The sequence below is a fragment of the Pelodiscus sinensis genome, chromosome 1 (assembly GCF_052426305.1).
Source record: "Pelodiscus sinensis isolate ZL-2025 chromosome 1, ASM5242630v1, whole genome shotgun sequence".
NCBI lineage: Eukaryota > Metazoa > Chordata > Testudines > Trionychidae > Pelodiscus > Pelodiscus sinensis.
The window spans coordinates 196,642,863-196,655,116 of NC_143052.1; the positions used below are offsets into that span (position 1 = coordinate 196,642,863).

Genomic DNA, 12,254 nt, shown 5'->3' on the forward strand with positions numbered 1-12,254 from the left:
CAGGCTTTCGCCAGCTCTCAGTAGCCTGGATTTAAAGCACTTCCAAATTTGTGTGAGGGGGATTGTGGGTGGACAGGAACCAGGTTAGGGGCAACACTTGTATTACTTCAGCAGTGAAAATAATCTGGATCATCAGCTAAAAGTGAAGGTGATGGGAGCTGTGTGCAGTCTCTTGGCAAATCATCCCAAGGTGTTCTGAATGAGACATCTGAAACTAAGGCACCCCAAGTTAGTGGACACTTTCTAAAATAATTTATTTAAACTTTGGCTGAAATGATTTGCTTAAGATGGTAAAGCAAATATATGGTAGAGAGGAGAGTAAATTCTTGGTTTATGGTTCAGTTTTCAGTCCACTAAACCATAGCACTTTTGCTTTTAGGGAACAGTAAATGTTGCATCATCAATCTCAAACCTTCTTCTAGTATGAAAGACAGATAGTAACTGACTTGGCATGTGTCCCCTTACATATCTAATATAACAATGTCATGGCAGCTTTGTAAATTGTTATAAAATGAGAATTTTGCTATACAGTAGAAAATTTGAAAATAGAGAAAAGTCAAATAGTAACATGCTGCACTTACATGGGGAAAGAGAAAACAAGGTAGCCAAAATAGTGAAGATTCTAGCTTTAAAATGAGTATCCAAGTTTATCATCTAGAGCAGGGGTCTCCAAACTACGGCCCGGGGGCCGGATGCGGCCCGCGAGGCCCTCTCATCTGGCCCGTGGAGACCTTTTTGGATTCAAAGGCAGAAGAAGTGAGATTGTTTCAAAACCCATTTGAAGCAGATGTGGCCAGTTGCCCAGATGAACTGCAGCTGGAAGTCATTGAGTTGCAAGCAAATGACCTCCTTAGGGACAAGTTCAAAATAGGACTGGTGGGTTTTTACCAGTTTTTGCCCAAGGAAGACTTTCCTAATGTCAAAACTTTTGCATCAAGGTACCTTTCAATCTTTGGAACAACATACCTGTGTGAACAAACATTTTCAAGAATGAAATACGTGAAGAACAATTTGAGAACAAACTTGTCCGATGATAATCTCAGGTCACTGTTGATGTTAGGGACAACAAATCTAAAGCCAGAAATGTCTGCTATTTTGGCATCCAGGAAACAATTTCACCATTCACACTAATACAGGTGTTCATGTGTAGTGTATGAATGTGTTATTAAATAATAACTGAATAAAATAATATTAAATACATAATTAAAAACAACATCCATGTTTTGATTGTTTTTTATTTGGACCTCAAGTGTGTAGTCGGCCCCCGAACTGCTGTTTGATAGTTAATGCGGCCCTCGGGCTGAAAAGTTTGGAGACCCCTGATCTAGAGGTAGCAGTAACTGTATCTCTTTTCTTCGCATTTTTACTGTTTTCAAATCAGGTCTGTGGTGGTGGCAGCCTCCTGATTCTCTAGTCATATAGACACTTCCGTGAAAGTCACCTCATCTTCATAAGTTTCCCTCCCCTCCTTGGTCCATATGGCGAAGGCTTTGAAATAGTAAGTCACTGTTAAGGCTTTCAAGTTGGAAACACTCTCTGCGATCTTTGGCTACCCCTTGCCTCCTTTCCTTACTAGTCCCTAAGTGAATTTGCTATGTGTGAATTTTCTTAAGGTAATAGAACAGCAAGCAACACTCAAGAATTTTCTACAAAGCCAAATTAGAATAATCACCCCATTTTGTATTCCAAGGGATTCCTTTATTTTGTACCTAATGTCCTGTAACCCATACTCAACAGGGAGCTTTTAAAAACTTCTGGATCACTTAAAGTATTTATTCAAGCTATCATCATGCTGCAGATTATACATTATGACTCAGATTTATAACTTTATATCAAGAAGAAAAGGGGGTAATATATCAAAATAAATTATTCTCTAATTTCATGCAATGGTCCTTTTTTGTTCCTAGGAATGTAAGCAATCCACCCTAGGCTGAATCCTGAATTTATTAGGTAAAACTCCCACTGACATTCACAAACTGGAACAAAGGAAAAAGTGCAGAATTTTGTACCTGATTCTCAATTGACTCTCGTTGTTAATTTAACATTTTTCATTAAATATCTCATTAACATGCAAACAAAAAAATCACGTTGGTTTCATGATTACAGGAAGTTCCAAACTCTGTTATGGGTAAACTGAAAATGTCTATACTGACCAACGTGGGGTTGTATTTATTTATTTATTTATTTATTTGCAAGGGATAGGTGTGATGTCCCAGGCTGAAATTGTTTACAGGAGTAATGATACATATTCAGTCTTCATTTGGAGAGAAGGAAAAATCCTGTGTGCCATTTACTTGCTTTTGTCCAGGCTCCTTTTACTTGTCTTCTACTCTGCCTTTCTGCTTCTCTGTCCTTCCCTCCTTTGATTCATCTCTTTGATTCAGATCCTTTTTCCTTAGTTTTACAGTGGCTTGAGTTGCATTGCTGTATAAGTGGACAGCACTTGTGTTTATCCAAATGACAAATAAAAATGCTGTCTGGCTGGAGGAACACAAGTCCCACAGAGAGGGCAAAGTGCTGCATTGTCCTAGCTACAGAAGACAAAAGGGCATCTAGAAAGAAAACTGGTTTGTAATTGAATTGCACTCTGAAAAAACTAGATCCCTTATTCCCTAAGATTCTGTCAATATAACTGTAATGGCAGGTTTTGTGATTAAATTTTTGCACACATGTTCTCTCTCAGCTAAATTAATGAAGTTAGTAGGTATTAGAAGTATGTTGGCCACACCTCTAATTTTTATGGTGGTAATCAGCGGTCTTTTGAATTGGAAGCATACATGGATGTATTAGGCAACTTTATAACCAATGAAAGGTATGGTTTTCTTGTCTGGCAGTCTACATCTGTTAGACATTGGAAATGGTTTAGTTTACTTGTTTCTAGTGGTTAAGCATAGCATACTCTTTTAAACACAGCTTCTTGTTTTGTGCTTGTACAGTTCCTACAAACAAAGGCATCCTGGTCCCTGACTGCGGCACCTACGTGCTATGATAATACACCTAAGTAGCAAGCAACACTAGTTCAGGTAGGGTTACCAACACTCCATGATTGTGCTGGAATCTCTGGGAATTAATGGTTAATCTTAAATTAAAGATCGTCCTGTGATGAAACCTCCAGGAAATAGATCTAATCAAAAGTGGCAGCTCTAAATTCAGTGATAGAAATGTAGCCGTGTTAGTCTGGGGTAGCTGAAGCAAAATGCAGGACAATGTAGCACTTTAAAGACTAACAAGATGGTTTATTAGATGAGGAGCTTTCGTGGGCCAGACCCACTTCCTCAGATCAAATAGTGGAAGAAAATAGTCACAACCATATATACCAAAGGATACCATTAAAAAAAATGAACACATATGAAAAGGACAAATCACATTTCAGAACAGGAGGGGGTTGGGGGGGGAGGAAGGAAGGTAAGTGTCTGTGAATTGATATTAGAGGTGGGGAGAGTGGGATGTTTGTGAGTTAATGGTATTAGAGGTGATAATTGGGGAAGCTATCTTGGTAATGGGTAAGATAGCTTGAGTGTTTGTTCATTCCTTTTTGGAGAGTGTCGAATTTTAACATGAATGACAGTTCAGAGGATTCCCTTTCAAGTGCAGATGTAAAAGGTCTTTGTAGCAGAATGCAGGTGGCTAAGTCATTGAGAGAGTTAAAATTTCTGGTTAAAATGGCAAGAAACTGTTTTTTCTTTGTGATCTTGGCTGATATCTGTTTTGTGGGCATTAATCCTTTGGCGAAGTGTCTGAGATGTTTGTCCAATGTACATAGCAGACGGACGGTAATGCAATTGCCAGTGCCACTTATCTGTAAGCTGAATGGAGTTTAACAATAGGGATATTAGCGTATAGTCAAATACACGGTTAAACCCAGGCTTATCGGTTATCAGTAAATCCTAGTGGTTACCCACAACCCCTCCACTGCCTCTGCATTGAAGAAGTCCGTGCCCATGGGGAGCTAGCTTCTGCAGAGCCAACTGCCCTCCACAAACGCAGCAGCATGAAGGGGCACTTGGGAGCCAACACGTGTAGGAAGCTGGCTTTTTAAGCTGGCTCTGCAGAGCTGCCTGCCCCCCTTGCTGCCTCTCACAAAGGCCAGGGGAGGTAGCGGCTCTGCAGAAGCTGGAACATGTGGAGAGCTGACCTAAAAGCCAGCTCTCTGCGGGTGTCGGCTCCTGCCTGCCTCTCCCCTCCCCCCTCACTGGGGATGAAGAGGACATGCGGGAGCTGGTACTACGGTTGCCAGGTGTCCGGTTTTGAACCAGAGAGTCCAGTATTTTAGCTTTCTGTTCAGGAAACAAATTGAGAAAATATAAATGAGAAAATAGAACTGTCTGGTATTTTCTAAATAAGATGTAATGTAGATTGTGATGTAATGACCAGTGCGTCTGGTATTTTTGTTGAAACCATCTGGCAACCCTAGCAGGTACATGCAGAAAGCTGGCTTTCAAGATACTAAATTTGCTGCAGTTTTAAAGATTCAGTACATTACAACTTATTAATTTAACAGGGGTAAACACATCCTTCCCTCAAACACAGCATTGAGTTGATGGATGGTAAGAATAAAACAAGTTTGTTTCCAAAAGGATATGGGTGAAGGCATTAAGTGATGCTATATATGGAAGGAGTAAAGATGGAAATGGTTACAAACAAACAAGTAAAAATACACTTTCTAATGGCAAAGAACTAGTTTTTAGTAAGCTATAGTCTTTATTTAAGGTACAGTAGTTGCCAGGAAAGGAAGAATTGTGAGGAAATGGCTGTCTTGACTTTACTCCCAAAGCCCAAGATGCAGATTTTCCTTATCTCCTCAGCTAAAGCATAACTTTCTCTCTTTCTGCGTGTCCTATCAGGGTCTGCCTTTGTTTAAGAGACAGTTTGATCCCCTGTCCTTTTTTTGGGGGAGGCTAACTTTATTTTGATTAAGGTGTCTCTTGGGCTGTGTCTCTACTGCAGCCTTCTTCGGCAAAAGCTTATGCAAATGAAGTGCAGAGTAGAATATTGCCACACTTCATTTGCATAATTAATTAGGGGCCGTTTTTGCGCAAGATACTTTTTTGCAGAAAGGAGCTGAGTAGACGGCTCCTTTTTGCGCAAAAGCCCCCGCTTGCGCAAGAGCCTTTCTTTCTCATTTTTTCAGGAAGAACAGCTTTTGTGCAAGAGGGCTTTTTTGTGCAAAAACGGCTGTTAGTTAATTATGCAAATGAAGCACAGCAATATTCTACTCCATGCTTCATTTGCATAAGTTTTTGCAGAAGAAGGCTACAGTAAAGATGTAGCCTTGGTGTGTTCCTGTGTGCTTTCTGCTGCCATTTTACAATGTAAAAGTTCCACCTGCAACCTCAAGACAAATTCTGACACACTGAATTTTGATATGCTTGGTCAGAGATGTTGGCTGCCTTTCTTTGCCTGCTTATCAGTTCCTGCTGACCTGCGTGGTTTTAAATACCTTTTAGTCTCACACTTTAAAGCATAATATCAGTGAGTATCCATAATTCCATACACTGTCTTGTGAAATGCATGGAACAATGCTATGATATTGACCAGGGGGATAGTAGTTTTCAAAAGATACCGCACAAGGCATATTTTGTACAAATGCTTTTGCAGTTGTATATAGGGTATGAATATAGAGGTGACTAAGGTCACAACAACACAAGTTAAACTCTGAAAATGATAAAAATATTTTATCTTCCATTTGTACTAATCTTAGGTGCTAGTCATAACAGCTAGGGAAGCTGCTGCTTCTTTTTTTTTTTTTAATTAAGGGGTGATTTTTTTTTTTTTTTTTAACGTTGGTTGTTCTCCACCCCTGTTCCACCATTCCCAATGGAGAAATATCATGCATCAATAACAGAAATGTATAACTTGGATACCTGCTTTGGGGGGCGGAGCGGGGGGGGGGGGTGGAGCAAAATTTAAACAAATTATAATAATCTCAAGAACACTTAAACACTGTAACTAAAACCAATGAAGATTCATTTAGATAAGAGCCAGAGCTGTACTGGACAGATCTGGATATCAAACGTCAAAGATATTTTTGGATGCAGTTTTAGACTGGCTCATTGATTCTAGGATCCTAATCGAAGGTCATATTCTAACCTGAAGTTTTTGTGGGTGGTTGCATCTGTAATTCAATTGCGCTTCTGTTTTCCTTTGTGTGGTCAGGAAAGAGTCACTATCAGTCTCTCTCTCTTTTTTTTTAAGTGGTGACTTTGTTAGTAAAAGTGCTCTAAGTATCTTTTAAGCATCCCTCTTTCTTAGAGATTTCTCTTCTCTTGGAATCTTTTTCAAAGGTCTTGTAGCAGAATTAGTGGTCTAGAATATCGTGTACCTCTCCAGGGGTGACCAGCATTTCCCTCACCCCTTCTCCTCCAAGTCAAGGATAGTGACCTCTGCATTGTAGGCAGAGTAGGTCAGTGTCCATCTGTTTCCCTTCTCTCTTTGTGGTTGAAGGTTTAAAGTTCATTTGAACTTATTTGTAACGTTGTATTTCATGTTTTGTAGATGGGAATATTTTTATTGCATCCTGGTTCAATGTGTGTGAAGGTTGTTATTTAGACTTCCAAATGTTAGCCCAAGGGGATAGTAGTGATTCACCAGCCATGTCGTCTGCATATCAGATTCATTTGTCTATGGTAGCATCTGATGCGTCAGTGATTTAAAAAAAAACCAAACACCTTCCATTAAGCCTGGGGTAATAATCTCCAGTCCCTCTCACTGAGATTCCTATAGCAGTCCGTTTTATTGTATGAGATGAGTGTGAATCTCCTTCAGTTGGCTTTTCAGAACTCTGTTTGAATTAAGTCTAAGGACTTGCATTCTCTGTTTTGGGATTACCTGCCCCGAACCTGCAGCTGGGGTTGGGGTTAGAGTCATCCAAGATTTATGATTCTATTGGTGGAGTGTATCCAGTGCAGAAGAGTAGCTGGGGATAGGGAGAAGAGGCAGAAGCTATGAATTCCCCTCTGCAAAAGAGGTTGTAGAAGGCCACTGCAGTCCAAAGGGAGGATGATGCTTACCTGAACAGTGGTGTGGCCAGGGAAACTGGGAGATCATGTGACTTCTGTGCATTCCTGCAACAGTCTTTGCATGACCTGCTCCTGTAAAGCCCCAGCTGTAATCTAAATTTCAAATTTAGGGCAGCAATCCCACTAGGAGATAGGGCAGGGTGCACTTGCGTGTAAAACCCCTTCCCAGACAGATGCTGGCATAGCAAAGTAGAATCCTAAAATTTACTGTGCATTTAATAGTGAACCTAACTCCATATGGGAAAGTCTTTCAGGGCCTGTTGGATCTAATGTGGGCAGCATTCCAAACTGGCTCACTGTTTTCTATATAAATTGTTTGTACGTAAATCAAAATGTGCACAATAGAACAAGTAAAAAGACATGGTCCTAACTTGGGTTCCATGTGAATGTTTCCCCAATTTCATATTTCCAGTTGGATACAACAGACTTTAACACTGGTTTCTGAAGAGATTGCTGCATGTTACATCTATGTTCAGGAGTCAAGTGAAGTGATGTCTGGCAGTGTATAATTTGATATATAAATAATGTATGGTTTATTATCTACTTTTTTATGCTGTTTGTAGCAAAGTGATGTCTAGCAAAGTTTAGGAGGCAATGGAAAAAGCTGTGTCCTGGGTAAAATATTCAGGGCCTTTATCATACTACAGCAACCCTCAGTAGGTAATTGATAGGGTGGCACTGGAGTGGTCTGTGCTGTGTCAGACAAAGTCTATAGTTTCTATATGCTTCAGTGAACTGTAACCAAGTTTCCAGCTTGAATTCCTTTGCCCTCAATTAAACTGTGCAAAACTGCCATATGGATGCAGTTTCATGAGTCTCAAATCCAAATGTTAGGCTAAATTTGTGTTCTGAGTAGCAGTAAGAAGTCTTCTTGAGCCTCATTTCCCCTTCCCCTTGCTGTTATCTAGGAGCAACATCTTTAGTACTGGAAAAACTTAAACAACAAATAGATTAGTAGCCCTATAAAAACTAACAAAAGTTGTAGGTGGTATCATGAGCTTTCGTGGGCTCAACCCATTTCTTCAGATGACAGGAGTATTAGATTTCTAGTCCAGCTTCTAATACTGTCATCTGAAGAAGTGGGTTGTGCCCGCAAAAGCTCATGATACCATCTACAAGTTTTGTTAGTGTTTAAGGTACTACTAGTCTATTTATTGTTTTAAGTTTTTCCTGGTACAGACTAACTTAGCTACCCCTCTGAATCTTTAGTACTGGTGAGAGTCTCTCTAAAAAGAAACAAAAGACAGAACTATGTAGCACTTTAAAGGCTAACAACCATCTTGTTAGTCTTTAAAGTGCTACATAGTTCTGTCTTTTGGTTTCAGCCTGACCAGACTAACACGGCTGCATCTCTAAAAAAGTCATTCCATACAGAATAACACTGTTTTACTGATTTGGAATGAATCATTGCTACAGAGGAACAATGTACTCTGTATGTGTTATAGGAACATAGTTGTGTGTGAGCTTTATTGCTGGCACGACTTGCTCGCATGGTCTTGATTTATATGAAGGTGTTACGCTGTTGATGACAGGGAAGAAATGTGCCTCCTATGAAGAGCGTGACTAGCAAAAGCTTCAATTAACCCTCTAGCAAATTGCCTGAAAATGGATCATACACGATTATTTCTGCATCATTACTGTTGTCTCATGACTCACAGAGCCATATATAGCAGCTTGTCTTTTGAGAGAAAAATTTATCCATAGCAAGGAGAATGTGAAAATAAATACTAAATGTCAAACTGTTGTCAGATTTTTATTAGACTTTTCTTACTATGGGATAGCATGGTTCCAAACTAACATGGTTTGAACAACAGATTAAAAAATAGTAATTGCTATCTGTTTCTAACAAATGAACAGTGTCAAGTTAAAAATCTTTACTGATTATTTTTTTTCTCCTCCCCAGCCTTGTTTTGTAAGTAATAAAATTTTTACTTTGGGCTTTTCCCCCTACTTCTCTCATCTCAGGCATTCAGAATATATTTGTCAGCTTCACTTTCAGGATCTCCTGCTGCTGTATTATTTGGATTGCAATTATTGAAATTGAAAGTTATTTATTTTGGATATTTTTAAAATGTTTCCATTGTATTAAGCCTTTGCCACTGAAATAAAGTCTCAAAATAATTTCTCAGTCTTAAATTTCATAAAAGCTTTGTTTATGAAATCTAAATTTGGGGGCAAACAGCGTTCTTTCAGCCACTTTCCCAGAAAAGACTTTGGGAAATATTTTGGGACCATGGTGAACAGGAGTACCTAGTTCAGTGCTATGGCCAAAAGCACTAATGTGATCCTTGGGTGTAAATAGGGAAATCTTGAATAAAAGTAGACAGGTTATTCAATCTCTGTACTGTATTTGGCAGTGGTGTATCTGCTGCTGGTATATTGTGTCCAGTTCTGATGTCTACAATTCAAGAAGAACATTGATAAATTGGAGCTGTTTCAGAGAAGAGCCATAGGAAAGATTAGAGGCTTAGAAAACATACTATACAGTGATAGATACAAGCTCAATCTACTTAAAAAGGGCAGGTTAAAAGGTCCATTGATTACAGTCTAAGTACCAGCATGAGGAACAAATACAGGTGGTGCCTCCCAAAACTGGAATTCTCTGGTCCTGCTGGCCCATGGATGTTGCTGGACTACAGATGTTCTAGGATCGGAGAACCCTAGCCAACCTAGTGGCAGAGGACAATCCAGGAGGGGGCCAGGCTGAAGCAGCAGGATGGGACAGGCTCTGAGGCTGGCAGCAGCATCCAAGCAGTGGGGCTGGAGCCCACAGCAGGCTCTAACAGATGCGGCACTGGGACCAGGTTAGGGCAGCTTCCGGCACTGGGATGGGGTTGAGGCCAGGGCCAGAGCCTGTGGGCTGCCATGGGGCAGGAGCCTGCACTCTTGGCAGCCTGCGGTAGTGGGACCAGGACCGGAGCCAGAGCCCGCAAGCTGTTGCGGGGCTGGGACTAGAACCTAAGCCCTAGGCAGTCCCCAGCAGCCTGACCAGGGCCCGAGCCTGTGGCAGTGTGGGCTGTTGGAGCCTGGCAGGCAGTTTAACCAGGGCATTGGTGGTGGGACCAGTAGCCTAGCAGGCAGCCCAGCAAGGGCTGGAGGTATTCCCCTCGCTTCCCCTCCCCCGTTCAGCTGGCAGTCCAGTTGGGGCTGTGGCAGGGAACTTTCTCTAGTCTGACAAATTCCCTGGTTCAGGACCGGTCAGGTCCCAAGGGTGCCAGATAAGAGATGTCCAACCTATATTTGATAATGGGTTCTCCTGTTAGCCCTTGAGGCCTGTGCGACACACCTGGCATCTGCGTGTTGATCCACTTTGTCACTGTGGCCTCCATCAGTCAGTGGCACTTGCTGTCAACAAATGTCAGCTTGTTGATTGGATTTCATGGTGGCCTTCAGGCCTGTTACTGTGCTGATGAAGCTGCTGTTGGGTGGCTCAGCAAGGGCTGTAAAGGCTAGAATAAGAATCTAGCCCTTCAGTCTAGCATGACCCAATGGCTGGATGTTGACAGCAGACACGTTCAGACTGGAAATAAGCTACAGACTTTTAAAAGAGAAGGTAATTGATCGCTGGAACAATTTACTAAGGGTTGAGGTGATTTCCCATCACTGGCAATTTTTAAATCAAGATTGGTTACTGGGCCAAGACTCACCACTGTGGTGCCTTCTACTGGCTGTCCTGGGAATTAGCTCATTCTAACAGTATGCCTTCCTTGCCCGCCATCACTCCTGCTGTCCCCACCATTCTGGGACCCACATCACTCCCTGGACTGCAATGTCCTCTTCTCAGCCCATAGCCACTCTCCTCATTGATAAATAGGGTGCAAAGAGTAGGGAGATGAGACCCACCTGCTAATCTGGATACCAAGCCAGGGACTTATAGCTAGCAGCCACCTGCTACCTTTCCTTCAACCTCTGGTACATGTTTCCCTGAGCTACTTTCCTATAGCCCCAGCACCTTCTTTTCCCCGGTATCAGGGCCTCAGTCTGGTAGCAGTCAAGCTAGAGCTCCTTTTTGCTCTCCTGAGCCTGCCCAACACTGCTTTAGCTAAGGTGCTTCTCTCTTCAGCCAGTCTTCTCCCTTGCACTCCAGGGAAAGACTGCCTTCTGCTCTGCTGAGCAGCTCCTCTTATATAGCCCTCCCTGGCCCTAATTGGCTGCTTCAGCAAGCCTCCTTCCTATTGGCTCTGTCAGTAAGCCCTCATCCTATTGCTTGAGGTTCTGCACAGTTTCTCTGAGAGCTGCTTTAATACCTCTGTTACCTAGGTGAGCAGTGGCCCCCACCACAGCTAGATTTATTTATTCTTTTAAAGATATGCTTTAATTAAAAAAGAAACCATTTTGAGCAAATTGTGACTTTTGCTGTGTGGTAAGTCAGACTAGAGGATCACAGCAGTCCATTTGCCCTTGAAATTTATGAAAAAGTTGTTTGTTTGTTTTCAGAGCTGTGAACTTTTTTTTTCCTCTCACCCACTGTTACTCCCTCTCGTTTTATATTCATTTGGCCCTTTCAGTTGTTGTTGTGGCATTGCCTGGCTAAAGCTTACTCCAGACCCTGTGAATGCTGCTCTACTAGTCTTTTTCCTTGTCCCCAGGTTAATCTTCTCCTTTAGATGTGGAGCTCCACTTTTCTTGTGGGTGCATCGTGTCTCTCTCTTCAGGTCCTTTACTCTACTGAAATACCATACTCCACTCTTATTTAAAATCATATTCTAAACTTCTAAATGTGTAACAGACCATGGTAACATTTATCTTCTGTTTTATGATATGAGTGGCATGCTGAGGAATGTTTTAATAACAGTATTCCTTTATTCTGTCTTCCAGGTTCTGGGATTTGAAGTTGATCCTGTGAATTCTGTCCAGTTTTCAAACCATACTGGTAAATACACATACACACACATGCATCTTGAAGTGCTGTTGTGAATCTGCTCTGGTGGAGTTAGAACTACCAAACTCTGTCTGCCTGATTACATGCTACTGGGAAGAAGCACAGTCATTCTGTGATCTGTCTTGAATGAAAAAGGAGGAGAACAGTGCTCAAAGCCTGAGCAAAGACCATTGAATTCAATAGGTTTTGGATAAGGGCCTGAATCTAAGGGCTAGTCTGAAATGAAAAGTTGCATCATCATAGCTACATCTCTCAAAGGGGTGAAATCTCTGAACCCTTAAGTGATGTAGTTAAGTCAACTTAAATCCCTGTGCAGACAGTGCTGGGTTGATTGGAAGAATTCATCTGTCAGC

At 41.4% G+C, this 12,254-nt stretch overlaps 1 protein-coding gene across 2 annotated transcripts in view; it reads left to right on the forward strand.

Moving 5' to 3' along the window:
* Positions 1–12,254, forward strand: part of PDXK (pyridoxal kinase) — a 76,432-nt gene that overhangs the window by 22,915 nt on the left and 41,263 nt on the right. For both annotated transcript variants that reach the window (XM_075912532.2, XM_006137930.5), the window contains exon 2: positions 11,838–11,892. In XM_075912532.2, the coding sequence (XP_075768647.2) occupies positions 11,838–11,892 (55 nt within the window). The remainder of the gene's footprint in view (positions 1–11,837; positions 11,893–12,254) is intronic.